This window comes from Peromyscus leucopus, chromosome 8a, assembly GCF_004664715.2.
Source record: "Peromyscus leucopus breed LL Stock chromosome 8a, UCI_PerLeu_2.1, whole genome shotgun sequence".
Lineage (NCBI taxonomy): Eukaryota > Metazoa > Chordata > Mammalia > Rodentia > Cricetidae > Peromyscus > Peromyscus leucopus.
This window is the reverse complement of record NC_051085.1, coordinates 57,938,191-57,955,562: the sequence shown is the minus strand read 5'-3', so window position 1 is coordinate 57,955,562 and position 17,372 is coordinate 57,938,191. Positions and strand designations below refer to the sequence as shown.

At 36.2% G+C, this 17,372-nt stretch overlaps 1 protein-coding gene across 1 annotated transcript; it reads right to left on the bottom strand.

Annotated features, from left to right (window-relative positions):
• Positions 1-198: 198 nt before the first annotated feature.
• Positions 199-17,366, bottom strand: Riok2 (RIO kinase 2). Its single transcript, XM_028866568.2, has 10 exons — positions 17,242-17,366; positions 14,916-15,054; positions 14,152-14,268; positions 11,705-11,880; positions 10,868-10,956; positions 9,521-9,712; positions 8,792-8,884; positions 6,383-6,907; positions 4,172-4,268; positions 199-709 (listed from the first exon to the last, which is right to left on the bottom strand). The coding sequence occupies exons 1-10, from the start codon at positions 17,305-17,307 to the stop codon at positions 545-547; spliced, it is 1,659 nt and encodes a 552-aa protein (XP_028722401.1). The 5' UTR covers positions 17,308-17,366; the 3' UTR covers positions 199-544.
• Positions 17,367-17,372: the final 6 nt, after the last annotated feature.

Genomic DNA, 17,372 nt, shown 5'->3' with positions numbered 1-17,372 from the left:
ACACAAAGCCAATGAAAATAGCACCAAATAGACCAAAGGCTGATTAATACCCATTACTGACTTATCTCTATTACTGAGTCTAAAGAAACAGAAGGCCAACTCACTCCAATGGCCAATTAATTGTGTACTGTCTCATATAATCCTAAAACTAACTCATCAGTGACTGACTGAAGAAGAAAGGAAGAGAAAAACTACAGCTTGATTTAAGTTGTTCTATTATTTATTACACATAAAGCCAGGACCTGAAGCCAAGCCATCTACCTGTTTAAGGCACAAACATCACAATGAAATAAAAATGATACTAACAGTTTGCAAATACTGCTAATGAAGTTTTACTGAACAAGTTATTTTAGATTTAACAGTTATCTGAAAAAAAAAAAACAGAATGCTTAGCAGAATTACTAATTAATCTACAGGAGCCATATGAGTCAAATTCATAGTCTAAAGAGGGTTTATTCTATAAATAGTGATTTTGGTCCAAAAAAGACCAAAGGTGGCTAAAAATAGAATTACAGTATCTTAAAAAATATATATCGGAAATATATCAGTCTCCCCAAAAGCTGGCTGCTTCCAAACTAGATTTAATATTCTGCATGTTTTCCCTCCGCTGCTTGGTAAACACATTGGCCTCTCCTTTCTGCAGCCGGCGTCTGGCAGCTGACATCTGCTGCCTTGTCAACTGACGTTTCACCTTCTGCTTCACCAGTTCCTGGAAAGATTTCTAAGTTAGTATCACTAATAACAATTTTGATAAGGAACAGAAAATCATTAAAGCAAAGATTTATATTGCTAATACCTTTCAAATTTACATGTTGAGTATGAATTTTTAAAATCCTTAATGACACTATATGAACAGTAGATAAACCAGGAGAAGTTGTTGTAAAACTTTACATTCTTTGCAGAAATACAAATTATACAGCCAAAGGGGTCAGTGTAGCATAATAGTTTAAATTACAAATCACCACAGTGCCACCTAGTGATCATGAGCATGGTGGGGAAAATCAAGATGAAAATTATTCCTTTTTCTTGGTGAGAGACATGATTTTGTCATAAATTATTAATTAATTTTATTATTATTATTACTACTACTATTATTTGAGGCAGTCTCATGTAGCCTGGGTGCCCAGGCTGGCCTTAAACTGGAATGAAGCCAGATAACCTTGATGTTTTAATCCTGAGTTCAACTCCAAGTGCTAGAATTACATAGCCACACCTTGTTTGTGCTAGGGATTGAAAACAGAATTGGGAAGCCCGGCGTGGTGGCACATGCCTTTAATCCTAGCACTTGGGAGGGGGGAGGCAGGTGGATCTCAGAGTTCAAGGCCAGCCTGATCTACAGAGAATTCCAGGACAGCCAGGGCTACACAGAGAAACCTTGTCTCAAATAAGTAAAATAAACTATATATAGTCATTTAAACTATCTTCTCTTTTTGTTGTTGTAAGTAAAAACATTTTCCTATTAGATCTAGCCACATGTTTATTTATTAAAGGGCAATATACCTTAATTACTTAATTCTGTTACATTCAAAGACAGAATTTACAAATGACTGGTGGCTGTGTTAAGAGTTTATGTCTAGCTTTCAGAAGAATCTGTATTTGACCCCTTGCAGTGCGAAAGTCCAATAAATGGGAATGATCAAAGATAAAACAAATTTTATGTCTATAATTTCAAGGAATTTAAACTCTTTCTGTCCTTGTATAAATTTCAAAACCACCATCAAGTTCATTGAGGTAATGAACAGTTTCCTCCTGTCATTTTAACAAAACAGAAGGAAAACAGTATGAGAAAAATTTTAAGAGAAGTTAGGTGTACAGCCTGTAATCCTAGCAGTTAAGAGGCAAGTGTATGAGATGAAGAGAGAAAGAAAGGGTATGGATTAATGTGGAAGGATCTAGGGTGAGGAGAAACTGTGATTGGAATATACTGTATGAAAAAATATTTTCACCAGGCAGTGGTGGCGCATGCCTTTAATCCCAGCACTTGGGAGGTAGAGCCAGGTTGCTCTCTGTGAGTTCGAGGCCAGCCTGGTATACAGAGCGAGATCCAGGACAGGCACCAAAACTACACGGAGAAACCCTGTCTAAAAAAACCAAAAAAAAAAAAAAAAAAGAAAGAAAAAAATATTTTCAATTAAAAAAAAAAAAAAAAAGGACTCCAAGGCCTAGTCTGCACAGAAATCATTGTTCATGGAGTTAGACTGAGGGTCTTACCCCTCCTTAGAACAAAGGCTTACATATTACAACTCATAACACTCAAGACTCTGAAACACTGGAGAAAAGAACCACGAAGCTTAACACCTACTTAAAACAGGCATAGACAACTGTATCTGAGCCACACAGAAGGCAATTACATTTTGAGAATTTACCTTCACTGGTCTAGCAAATTTTAAATGTTTCTGAAAGGCCCCAGAACTACAATATAAACTACTGTTAACTACTTTCACTTTATTCTTTTGTGTGTGCATGCATGTACAGTAGATATACACGCATTCTTGTGTACATGTGTGCAAGTATTTATGAGGGTGTTCACATATATGTGCATGCGTATGTGTATATTAAAGCCAGAGGTCAATGTATGTTGTCTTCCTCTATTGCTCCCTCACTTATTTTAGGATCTCTCACTGAACCTGGAGCTCACCAATTTGACTAGCTGGCAGCAAACTCCTGTTTGTGTTAGGGTTATAGACATACCCACCAGGCTTTTTACGTGGACATTGGGGATACAAACTCATGGAAACATCTTCCCAGCTTGAATTGTTACTTTATTCTTGATGGCTATCATTTCATATTATATTTCATTTTATCCAAAACAAAACATTCTAATTCACTAATCACATATCTGAATTTTCAAGGTTTAGAAAAATGAAGTTATTGATCTTTTGAATTTATTTCATTTCATTATTTCTTCCCTTCTAAACTGTTTCCTTCTTTGTTCACTGAGTAAATTATCTCTAAAAACACACAATTTTACATAAACAGAAGACAAAAATCCAACACAATTATATGACTTTAATATATAAAAATTTGATAAATTACTATTTCACTTTCTTAATGTTAGACAATAACTTTTAGAAAGTGCAATTAAACAGTACTCTTCAAAAACACTAATCCTGAAATAAGGCAGGTGGGTTGTAAATCTGCACAGTGGCTGACAAAGAATCAGCAAAGTAAGCAAACCCAACATAATTTTGATTTGAGTCCTGCTCTTTCCAAATGTCAGGAATGAATAAGATCTATAATCCTGACTGTGTAGATGGAGAAACAATTCCTCCACAGGCCACAGAAAGGGGTTTGCTTTGTGGAGTATAATAATCTCCACACTGATTCTTCCTTCTGGGTAGGTCAGAACAAAGGCTGGCTTACACGCCAGAAACCTCAGTCTGGGCTAGAATATTTTGCTCACTGTCCTGTCTAGAAAATGTCTTTTTGTAAATTGTTTGCCTACCACTGCTAAATGTCCAAGGAACCAACAAAAACTTGATACCAAATGCATTTAAAATTACCTATTTCCCAGAATGTAACAAAGTGAGGATGGAACACCTTCACATTTCAACCATACTGCCATGGCCTTACCTTTCTGCAAAGTCATCTAACTTTCCTTGTTAAAAATCAACAACTGGGGGGTAGGGGTGGAGGGTGGGGAGCTGAGAGATGGCTCAGTAGTTCAGAGCATTGACTGCTCTTCCAGAGGACCCAGGTTCAATTCTGAGCACCCATACGGCAGCTAACAACTGTCTCTAACTCCAGGATCTGACAGCCTCAAACAGATATAACAGGCAAAACATCAATGCAAACAAAATAAAAATAAATTATCATTAGAAAGAAAGAAAGAAAAAAGAAAGAAGGAAAGAACGAATGAACGAAAGGAAGAAAGAAACCAACCAAAGACTGAATCACATTGCAAAGTACAAAATCCCATCTGGATCCAAAATACTTAACATTTTCTCTCTCAAATTCAAACTAATTTTTATGCTGCCATATCCCTGGAAACTGCTTATTTCAGGCAAAAGTAAACCCTCTCCTCTCTTACTATATTTCTGAGTGCTGTTAACTTTATAGCATTAAAACATGAGAAACAAATATCTAAATGACCTGAAATCCTCACAATACCTAAGTTCATTATTCTCTCCACAGCGCTGGCCCAAACAGCTGGTTTATGTGTAATACTTACTGGAGGAATTGTTGAACAGCTTAGGATACTGCCTGTCGATGTAACACTCAGGGTTCTTGTTCTATGCTGAGTAACACTCCTCATACTATCTTCATCTCTAAAATAAACAAAATTTACGAAATACACAATTTATCTTAATTTTTATAATGTAAAAATTAAATTAATTTTTTTGTAGTGAAGCTTACGATGAAATGCCTCAAAATGGTATTTATTAAAGTAAAAAGTGAAACTACTTGCAACTCAGTCCACTACATTTGAACATTCATGGAATGTCTGACAAGAGTCACCATCAAACTTTCCAAATAGAATGTTTCAGTAACTGAATTTTATCATTTTCCCACAATTCATTTGTGTTTTCCACCAAATTATCTAAGTCTATTTCTCACATTGAGTGTCTTTCTTGTCACCTTCTGAACAAAAGCAGACATAGTATAGAGAGATACAATATTCTCACTTCTCTCTCTGAGACATCTCGGGTCTCATTGTAGCCAAGGCTGATCATCGTACCTCAGGCCTCAAGCTCCCAAGTGGAAGTATGAACCACCATACCCAGTCAGAGACAGTACTCTGAAACTGCACTGAGTCATAATAAAAATTACAATCATGGAATCGTCTATGCTTTTCAATGTTCAGTATTTTAATATAAACAATGTATAAAAACCCAGAAAACATTAACTTCTGATGTTCAGTATTTTTCTACAACATCTGTTTTTTAAAATTACATTTATTTATCTTTCTGTGTGAATGGCACAGGCCAGTGTTCATGTAGAGGCCAGAGAACAATTTGCAGGAGTCAGTTTTCCCCTCCACATGTCGGTCCTAGGAATTGAACTTGGCAGCAAGTGACTTCACCTTCTGAGCCATTTCCTTGGCTCTGCAACATCTATTTTTGTTTGTACATTTTCTGTTGAAATGACTATTCAAGGAATAAAATTTTGCACAGTATTTATTCAGAGCAAAAACAAATCATTAACCCTACTCCCTGCTTAATAAGACTAGTGGTAACGCTATTGTTGTAGATGTCAAGTGACATCTAACTTTTTAAAAATGGTTCTCAAGGTTTTGAAAAGTATTAGCTGGGATCATGATAAGACAGCATAAAGTTTTTCCCTTTTAAGTCAGAGCTGGAGAGATGGCTCAGAGGTTAAGAACACTGGCTGTTCTTCCAGAAGTCCTAAGTTCAATTCCCAGCAACCACATGATGGCTCACAAACCATCTGTAATGAGATCTAGTACCCTCTTCTGGTGTGCAGGCAGAACACTGTATACATAATAAATAAATAAATTTTAGGGGCTGGAGAGATGGCTCAGAGGTTAAGAGCACTGGCTGTTCTTTCAGAGGTCCTGAATTCAATTCCCAGCAACCACATGGTGGCTCACAACCATCTGTAATGAGATCTGGTGCCTTCTTCTGGCCTATAGGCATATGTGCAGGCAGAACATTGTATACATAATAAATAAATAAATCTTAAAAAAATAAGTCTATGTACACTTAAAAGTTTAATAAAGTACTTCTAAAGTAATAAATGATGCACTTCTGAACATGCACTGGGAAATGCTTAGCAATGCTCTGCTGATCTAGTTTTGTACATGAATGTTTTGAAGTAAATAAAATCACTATTGCAATGAACTATAGTTTGGTTCTAGACAAACTATCCCAAATCTAAAAATTAGGTTTCAGGACTTTTGCTAATTTAAGTTGAGCTTAACACTCTCAAGACAAAAGGAAATTCTTAAAATGTAATACCATTATGTGGCTTTAAGTGCACACAAAAAAACCCAAACAAATGACAGAAGGCCCAAAATCCCAGAAAATATTCTCAGTAGATATGTGATAGAAATCACATTTGCTCTATGTCTTACATACTTACATGCCTCTCTGTAGTTTAAACATAAATTAATTGTATTAATGAAGCAGAACTTACCCTGTCTAAAAACAGATTTACTTATTAAAAGAGCTACATTAATTCTATGAAGTCATAAATTTTAGTTTAAGGCAGAATTCTGTAAAATTTAGTCAACAGATTATCTGGAATCAGATTAATTGAAAAGACAAATTTGTTTCAATATAAAAAAGTTAACTTTCATTTTACACATGATGGCACAGCACAATTATGTATATCATTTGTTCTTTTTCAATATTCTCCTTTCTCAGAGTAAAAGAATATAATAATCTCAAGATCAAAGGAAAAAGGAAACAAAAATCTATACCTGAAAGGCCTGAACTCCTTGTTCAATGCTGACAAGGCAATCAGATCAGGACATTCATCCTCACACTCCTCACAGCCAGCAGGGCTTCTCCACTGACCTGTCTGGCCATCGTGTCTGGTATCATTTTCAGTACTACTGCTCTCCTCAGAAAACCCAGTAACAGAACTGTGGCTAAGAACCTCCTTTTTCATTTCTTCTAAAGCTTGATTTAATTCAGTCACTTCAAAACTGGATACATCAGCACTCTGCTCTGATAAACTGTCTTCCTTTATTTGCTTGAGGTCTTCAGATGAGCAGCAACAGTGGTCACCTGACTCATGTACCGGGTTAAGTTCATTTTCCATCTCTGATGTCCAAACTTTGTGTTTTTCTAACACCTCTTCATCAGAGAATGAGAAGTCAGATTCATCTTCTGTTTCAGTAATTTCATCATCTGGACCTACTGGATGTAGCAGTTCATCATCTGCTTGCATTTCTTTTGTGTAACCACTAGCAGACACCTCAATGTCAAGAGAATCCTCCCTCCTAGGGAAAGAAGGTACTAGCATCAATTGACACAGAAAAGAGATATCTGAAATAAACAGCACCACTAATAAATGACGAAACTGAAGTGAGTTAAAATGGTCTTCCACATTTAATCTTAAACATAGTATTTAAATTATTTAACTATGCAAATATAAAAATATTTGAATAACTAAAAAGCAACATAATAATAAAGATTATAGAAATCAGTTGATTTTTATTAACTTAGTAGATTAACTTTCAAAAAGGGTAAGGATTGCTTTTTAAGCCTAGCATAATTTGTCATTATAGAGACTTCATCCAACAACTGATAGGAATAGATGCAGAAACTCACAGCTAAACATTAGGTGGAGCTAAGGGAACTACACGAGAGAGGGGGAGAAAGGATTGTAAGAGCCAGAGGGGTCAAGGACACAGCCCACAGAATCAATTAAGCAGGGTCCATAGGGGCTTAGAGACCAAGGCACCAATCAGGGAGCCTGCATGGGTCTGACCTAGGTCTTTTACATCTGTGTTATGACTGTGTAGCTTGGTGTTCTTGTGGGATTTCTAATAGTGGAAGTGGAACTGTCTGACTCTTTTGGCTGCTTTTAGGACCCTTTTCCTTCCACTGGGTTGCCTCATTCAGCCTTGATATGAAGGTACGTGCCTAGTCTTACTGTAACTTGTTATGTCACGTTTGGTTGATATACCTGGGAGGCCTCCTCTTTTCTGAAGGGAAATGGAGGAGGAATGGATCTGCGGGGGGGGGGGGGGGGGGGGTAAGAGAGGCTGGGAGAAGAGGAAGGAGGGGAAACTGGGGTTGGAATGTAATATATGGGAGAATATAAACAAATTAATTAAAAAAATTATAAAATATTTTAAATAAAGGGATAAAAGGAAAAAAGATTGCTTTTTAAACTATATAGCAACAAATCTCAAATCAGGAAATATCTTAAAAGTGTATAAAACCAATAAAAAAAGATTAACTTAAAAAATACATAATTTGAATGAAAGAAAAATACAAGGCTGGAGACATGGCTCGGCATGTTACTTTTCTAGTGGAGGGTCTTGGTTCCTAGTACCCACTTTGGTTGGCTCACAATGACCAGCTCCAGGGGATTTGACTCTCCTCTGGCCTCTGTTGATACTTGCACTCATGTGCACACATTACGTGCTGGTTAGTTAGTTGTCAATGTAACACAGGCTAAAATCCTATGGGAAGAGGGAACCCCAATAAAGAAAATGTCCCCACCACATTGATCTATAAGCAAGCCTGTGCATTTTCTTGATTCATGATTGATGTGGGAGAGCCCAGCTCTTTGAGCAGTGCCACCCCAAGGCAGGTGGTCCTGGGAGGTTTAAGAAAATAAACTGAGCAAGCCACGAGAAAGCAGGCCAATAAGCAGAACTCCTCCATGGCTTCTGCTTCAATTCCTGCCTCGGATTCCCCTAATGATAGGCTATAACCTGTGAGACAAATAAACTCTTTCCTCCTCAAGCTGCTTTTGTTCATGGTGTTTTATCACAAGTGAAACCCTAACTAAGACACAGAAATACACATAATTAAAAATAAAATCCTATAAACCAAAACACTAATTTCATTTAGATTTAACACTTGATTTCTTATAAATGGGTTATGAGCATTTGATACAACATTCAAAATATAATGAAAGGTGTTGACTTCATAAGAAAATAAATTCAACATTCAGAAGTTCAGTTGTGGTATCTTAACGGACTGACGGCAAGTATTTTCAAATCTTCAAGTTTCATTCATGTGCTGTAGAGTAGAAATATTCAACAGCAATTGTGTATCTGGACATTATTCAGACAAAAGAATTAACTTTAGAATTAAGCAAATAATCTATCACAGGGGTTCTATCATGATAAGCAGTACTAAATACAAACCTGATGTCACTAAAGGTGGGGTAGAGCTCACTTTCATAGCCAAAACGTTTCATGAAGAACTCTCTAATGCATTTAACATCTCTGTCAAAATACCTGTAAAAGCAAACATTCACTTTTAATGTTATCTTTTCTATCTACTGTCCATTTATTTACTTCTATACAGGACACATAACCTCTCCATGTATCTACCTACTTCTGAGCAAGCTTTGGTTTTAAAACGTTTTTTTTTTTTTTGGTTTTTAGAGACAAGATTTCTCCAAGTATCCCCAGCTATCCTGGAACTAGCTCTGTAGACCAGGCTGGCTTGAACTCATAAGAGATCTGCCTGCCTCTGCCTCTCAAGTGCTGGGATTAAAGGTGTGTATCACCACCACCCAGCTTCTCTGACTTCTTAAAGCACTGTTTGAACAAATTGGCTCTATGGCTAAGAAAGCTTGATTTGAATGTTAAGTCCAAATCCTTTTAATGCTCTCTCCACTGTAATTTGTGTTAGGTTCTCAGTACACAGGATAAGCATAATGAATGATTAGGTTTAAAATTGGATTTAAATATGTTTTCTTTACTTTAAAATACTGAGTAGTAAAGATTCTCTTACAGGGAAAATTCTAGTAGTTTGATATCCTTTATTCAAAAAACAAATCTGATCTAAATAGAAACCTGAAAAATTATGAATAAAAATGATTTTATGATACACAAACATCCACAACTAGAATCAGTTTTAGCATATACCATTCAGCATTTGGATGGGAAGTGGAAACCATCTGTGGAAAATCAATCATGGTGATGTGGTCATCTTTATCCAAAATGAGATTGAATTCATTGAAATCTCCATGAATTAGCCCATGGTTTCCCAGTTTGACTATTAGTTCCATAGCTTCATCATAAACTGATGCAGGGTCTTCAACATGATGTATCTGACACCTGAAAGTATGAAAATTATAAACAGGTTATTTGTACATGTTCATGATTTTAATGAGCATAAAAATGCATGTGTGTCATTTCAATTCCCAATCTTCCTAGTTTCCTCCTCATTCTCCTCACAGATATGTGCCTCAACTATTAAAAGACCACACCATGCTCCAATCCTATCTGTTTTCCACTGTCACCTCCTATCTCAAATTTTCCTTACAGCTCAACTCTTTTTACTTAGGCCATTTCTAATTTCACTCATTCTACTTTCAACAGATTTCCTTCCACTTCATTTAAACAAAAATGGTTCAAGATAATTTCTTCTATGCTTTTAAGCCTAACTTTTAGTCATTTCCATTTCTAGTCAGCTGACTTCTTTCCTCTCCTGAAATACTTCACCTAACTATTGGGTACCATGCCTTTCAGGTTTTCTTTCTTTACTGTTTATTACTGAGGCCAAAGTCCTCACTATAATTGACTTACCGCCTCTTTCACATTCAAACCCAATCCCAAATAATGCACGTTCCTATCTGTAGAACATACTGAGACTCTGAGCACTTTTCAGCACCTTTACAACTGTGACCAAAGATATTATCATCTCTTGCTTGGACTGCTGTAAGTTTCCTAACTTACCTTCCCTGACTATTTCTTGGATCTCACTGTTCACATTTCCCCTTCCTCCTGCCCATCCCACCTTAGTCACTCTGCTCTATACACTGGTTTGTTCTCTCTCCAACCTCTACTGTCAACACCCAAGGACCAAAGCCCCTTCTTTACCTGGAATATTGCCTTAGCTAGTTTCCCAAGATTTCACCCTGTGAATGACACTTTTCTGACTACATTAAACAGGAATCTCCTACCTCTAGCCTCTTCATTGACCTTTATCAATAAAATTTACTGATATACTAGATGTACTATGTATTTTTCTGTTCAGTTTGAGGGCAGGAACTTTTTTGTTCACTGATGAATTTGAAAGTATTTGTATGTAACAGATCCTTTATAAATACTGAACAAATCAATTCACAAATGGTAGAGATGACAAACTGAATGAAACTGAGCTTTCAACTTATTTTTGCATAGAAATTTCTAACTTCTTCCAACAATTTAATGTTTTACTTAAAAATTTATTTATTAGGACCTATGCTTTCAAGCTTAATGAATACTTACAAGGGATAACCATTGATAAGCTCCATGATCACTGCATGGCGATTGTAATCAATTGGCTTTGGAACTGGAAATTTCCTCTCATATAATGCCTAAAACAGAAAAATATAAAAAGCTAATAAAATCATGTTTTTAAAAGAACAAAAGAATGTACTTTCCTGCAACAAGGCTTTACAAAATTTTAGTCAACTTAAGAAGATTCAATATGCAAAACTAAAAATAATGAAGTAAATTTTAACAAACCCTACAAGACAGAATAACTATGTTATTTTCTATTAACCTCAGTTGTTGATAATATTTAAGTATTGAAGATATTTTAAAAAATCTACATGGCACTTATTTTTAAAGGTAACAGGCCGGGTGGTGGTGGTGGTGGCGGTGGCAGTGGTGGTGCACTCGGGAGGCAGAGGCAGGCGGATCTCTGTGAGTTCGAGGCCAGCCTGGTCTACAAAGCAAGTTCCAGGAAAGGCGCAAAGATATACAGAGAAACCCTGTCTCAACAAACCAAAAAGGGTAACAAATGCCATTTTATTATACAAATATGTAAATTAGTATTTTTTCTCATGTTAAAGAAAAATACTACTCAACTTATCTGAAACAAGACCTCCAGATACTATTTTCAATAAAAAGGACATTTATATAGTCACACACATAAATTTGCATAATAGTAAAATACCTTCATTAAGAGGAAACCTCTAGGAAAAGAACATAATCGATAGAGTTCAAGTTCAAGGGACTGAGTTGGGGGTCATTTAAGGTCTTTGTATAATGGTTGATTATAATGAGCTACAGGTTATCATTTTTCTTTTTTTAAAGAAATATAAAATCATTAAAAAATACCTTCATATAAGCAAATTCCTTCATGGCAGAGAGACGAGATAAATAAAGCCAAGAAACATTATGCCTGTGCTTATGATAATCACGCTTATTTTTCAGATTTCGAAAGGAGGTTCTTCCCAGTCTGTGAAGCTTCAGTGCAAACTGCTGCCCCTTTTCATTTGCAACAATGTAAATATCTACAGCAAAAATTATAAAAGCATCATTAGGACACTTTTACTGCAATGGGTCAAATAGTTTTAACTTTAACTGCCTTTCATTGTATCTGCTATTTTTCCTAATTCTTCTTGTGCAAAATATTTCATATCCTAAATGACAACCCAGAATGCGTTCATATATGTAGCTGTAAAAGAAAGCGGAGGTATACTTAGCCAAAGGGTACTTCTGCTTTCAAAGATGCTCAATACTTACATTTATCATTATGTCAAAACAATCATTCAGTTCATTGAGAAAGCAGTTCTAGTGAAAAACGTGTTAGGGATCCAACACAGGCCTTGCATACAGCAGGCCAATCTCTATCATATGATTATATTCTCAGTCCAAGATAAGTGATATAACATTTTCCATTTCAACATGTTCAGTTCAATTGCTTTGATGACCAATAAATTAGAATTTATTTCTGTAAGCAAACTAATGATCTTACTAAGTAATCTGCCAACTATCAAAGTAAGTTATTTGTAATGCTGACATTACAATTAGAACACATTAAGAAATTTTAATCATTTCTATTAATAATAGGCTATCATTTTATTGACAGAATATAAATCATTACACATTTTTGAAACTTGATAATATCAAAATTTATATACTTTTTACCCTTTATGGACTGAATTGTGTTCCTCAAAATTCCCCCACTGAAGCACTAACCTTTAATGTATCTATCTAAAGATAGGGACTTCCATTACTGCTCACAATTAAGAATAAATGAAACTCAAATCACTACTGCTTAGAAATTGGTAAAAAACAACCAAAGAGCAACCATCCCACTGTAACACTGTACAATTATGAGAAAGATACCTGCTGATACACAATGTCAACAAGAGTGAAAAGCAGATAAAAATTAAGGTATAAAATCCTGAATAATGCTTACTTCCACTCTTGGCTACAATCTCATGTGAACACAAAAATAACTCTAAATACACATAAATGTAGTTGTTTTTATATAAAATTTTCTCAGACTAAATAAAATTTTTCTATTTGTCTTAGCTATGGGATATAATCAACAGAAAATTAACTGAAATATATATTTGAAATAAGACGCCAGGCGGTGGTGGCACACGCCTTTAATCCCAGCACTTGGGAGGCAGAGACAGGTGGATCTCTGTGAGTTCGAGGCCAGCCTGGTCTACAAAGCAAGTTCCAGGAAAGGCGCAAAGCTACACAGAGAAACCCTGTCTCGAAACCCCTGCTCCCCACCTCACCCCAAAAAAGGACTAGATTTTATTATATTTTCTATTTTTACAATGTTAATGCTTATTTTATTATTCAATTAATCTTTTAAAAATTAAAAAAATAAACAGAATTTATTTCATAACTTAGTTTTCATATAATTGAAGTATTTACAATAGCTAATTCATAATTTAAAATTCAAAAGTAATGACTGAAAGCAAAAACAATTAACAGGAAGGTTACGTTACCCAAAGGGATAGCCCACAGTGTTTATACATATTTTCATGTGCACATGTTCTCCCAACTCCAACTTAGCATTCTATCTAATATTATTTCTTAAATACATACCATAATTTAGATTTAAACCCAGAAGGCATGCTAACCATGTAAAATCTCAGAAGGACCTTTTTGGGGTAGGTTTCTTAATAATTATTTATCCAAGTTTAATTTTGCCTCTCCAGTTTTGACAATGTAAATTAGATAGGAAAAACTGCACAGGACAAAAACTGTAGGCTATGGTTCAGAATCATCTCCTAGTCTTTATTCTTGTTTCTCACAGAGGAAGTAAATGAATACACAACTATTTGCTCAATGATATTTTAAAATGCTTTTAGTTCTGTGTTGCTGTGACATAACAATGTGCCTGTGGTATTGATATTTACTATCTTCCATTACTTCCTTTTGCTATGTATTTTAATTATTACAAATGCATACTTTATCAGATTTAAAATAAGAGCAAATATAATATTTACCAAGGATGTGAGCTATTAAAAGAAAATTAGGGCCTGAAGCATAGCTGAGTGGTAAAATGTGCTAGCATGTGTGAATTCTGGAAATTTTTGGTATTACTGAAATGATAGTAATGGACTTATAGAGGTAATTGTAACTTACTAAATTACTGTTAATAAATATAACAAACAAACCTTATCTGTTATTGCTTATGATCAACTTTCTGACTTACTGTTTTGTTGAACTATATAACAAAATAAAAGAATGCTTTCTCAAAGTAAAATAAAAACTTAAGCAAAGACAATGCTTTCAACAATACTTTTAGTACATACCTGACTCTTTGCCAACACCCATCTGGTTTCCAACAGACTCAATTACCTGTCTAGAAGACAGTGTTTTCAAAGCTAGGTAGTCATAACCAGCGTTTGTCAATCGATAGCCCTGGACAGCTAGACAAAAATTAGACATGAACATTGTTTACTTGCACTGTAGCAACAAGATACATCGACTCAATCCAACCAAAGATGGGAAGTCTTAGCTACAGAAAGATAAATTACACAGACGTGTAAGCTCCCAATTTCTTCTCCATTATAGAACTACTTAAAGTGTGATTCATGTATAGACACCAGTTTGAGGGTCTGTGAAAAGATATGCACATAAACTCAAAGGGATTTAAGTTCAGGATATTTTATATTGATCTGACCATGAATTTATGCCTATTTTTGTATATAACCATTATTCTCTTTACTTTTTCCAATAACTACTTTCTCTTATATTTATAAAAGATCTGCAACAGGTTTTTAAACCTTCAACCCTCATCACAGATGGCTTGAGAAGAAATGCTCTAGCCCTGTTAGAGGCTGAATTTTCCAAAGGTGGCGGTAACTGTATGACTATCCCATTTGTTCTGCAGTGTGATCTCGCTACTTTCTCTGCCCTCTTTGATTTGAGTGGACTCTGTAACTGTTTTTGACCAATTCAATATGGCATAAGAATATATCAGTTCTTGGTTGTCTAACCAGGCAACCTGTACTTCATGCCCTACAGAAAGCTAATTAGCTCAAAACTGACAAATAATGTAGCATAAAATACTTACTTTTAGTACGTTCCCAAGCTATAAGCTTATGCTTCACTAACTCTCTCAACACTTTGTTACAACCACCATGCTTCAGGTTGGCTATAGAGGCAACCAAACTGCAGGGAACAATCTCATGGTTCTTCATGCCCATTTCGACCTGAAATTAAAGGAATCATTATAATGCCACAAGCAACACGAAGCCTCATCTATTAAAACCTTGCTAAGAAATTAAATTAGCTTCTTGAAAACCGTTTCCAACTAAGTAGATCTCTAACCACAGCTGTGCAGCCTAACAGGAACAGATCTTGAGAAATGTGCTGTTAAGCAAACGCAGGCTACAAAGTTAATGGGCACTACCATGGTTATACTGCCACTAGATAGAATGATCTTTGAGGATTGTTGAACATATGTTCTGTGGCCAAACAAAAAGTTTAAGGCAGCATATGACTTACAATATAGTTATTTTAGTCTCCATCATGTTAAATTCCTTCTTGGTAAATACAGCTAATCACTGATACTGTCAACTTCAAGAGTAAAAACTTAGTTCTTGAAAAGCTAATGACATGTGGTTGATAATAAAATACTTAACACCTAAACACTGCCTTAAAAAAACCAACAGATATTCTAGATATTAAGCATAATTGAGATAATTGATATAGAGGCAAAGAAGTTCACAGAAAGAGGAGGTGGGCAAAAAAAGATAACACTGGCAGCATCTGCCTGAGTCTGGAATGTTAAGTTCAATGACTAGGTAATTCCTTAGGGAGCTTAGAAATTTTGGAAGAAAAATCTGTTACTCTGTTGTCTCACCATAACTACGCATTTGAGACTTTTAACTCATTTTTAATGTTCTGTTTCTGCTTCCCCAATCTTCTAATACACTTCTTGACTACCTTATTCTCATCAGACATTGAAAAATAAGCGAATCTACTGAGGAGAGCCATTATTTAAAAATACCATTTAAAGAAAAAGCCCAGGTTAATTAAGACAGCTATAGGAGAAAGAAAGTGCATGCCAAATTTCTTAGGACCTTGCATTTGATTGATTAATTTGTAAGTGCTACCTACTTAAGACTAATTCCAAAAACTTTGGCTACAAAGGCTTAAAATAATACACGAACCAGGGAACTCATATTACATATCCTATAATGTAATTACATTAACATGGTCCTTCTCCTTACCAAAAGACAGTGATTCCTAAACAAAGACTGACTGACTCTAATCTAAGATGTATGTCATGATCTCTGTGCAATGAGACTACAGCTACACAATCAAATTTTGTCATTTTCCTAATTAAAACATTCACTGGCTTCCAACATAATGTTACTAGGCCTGCAAGGGCAACGGTCTACATGATTTGGTTCTCATCTTTTTTTTCCATGTACATCTTCCACCATTAGACCCAGCCACACTGGCCTTTTCTTCCTCTGAAGACTTTTCCCATCTCTGGGTTTTTGCTCTTATTAGGGTCTTTATCTCGAACTCTCTCCAAGGACATCTCTTCTCCCGTAGATAATATTCCCCTGTTTCGGGGACATGACACAAACCAACAACTCTGTGATTTAATTAAAATAGGAGTAAAGACACGATTCTTGGATTTTGGCAGTCTCCGTCACTATACAACTCAAAGATAGTAGTACTCTTGCCTCACCTTCCACCACATAGATACTTTCTATTCCTTTATCCTTTGTTACCCTCAACGATCCTTATTACTTGATAATGACATTATTAACTTACTGGGTTACTTGAGGACCGGAGGTATCTGCCCCCCTGTCTGTTTTGCACTCTGCTGAACTGCCTAAAATTGTTACTAAAACCAAACACATTTTTTTTTTTTTAATGAATCAGAGGGAACATTACTAGGTCTATTACTGGGAGCCTAAGGGGCCTTCTTCAAGGACTTTTAGTTTTTATTTTATTTTTTTTTAGACAGGGTTTCTCTGTGTAGCTTTGCGCCTTTCCTGGAACTCACTTGGTAGCCCAGGCTGGCCTCGAACTCACAGAGATCCGCCTGCCTCTGCCTCCCGAGTGCTGGGATTAAAGGCGTGAGCCACTGCCGGGCGGGTGGACTTTTAAATCCTCACTCTCCCTAGTTTGGAAGACGTGGGTCACTGAAGTTTCCCGGGCAGCACAGACGCCAGCGCCTCTAAAGCAAAACGAGAAGAGGAAAGGAAGGCTCTGCAGTCTTCAGGAAAAGACAACTCTTCTCCACAAAAGCTGAGTGCAAGTCAGACCTTGGTACCCTTTACCCAGATCCCAGCCCCATTGCTCAGCTTCCAGCGACCTTAGAGGGGCAGGAAGAGGACGCCACCGGGGTGAACAGGCAAGAGAGGTGTGCTTCTTACCGCGGTAAGGACCCTGAAGTCATCTCTGCTCATGTACCTCAGCTTGGCCACGTTTACCTTCCCCATGCTTGCTCAGCTCCAGCGCCGACGCTCACACCGGACGCGCAAAGCCGCTGGGTAATCTCGCGGGC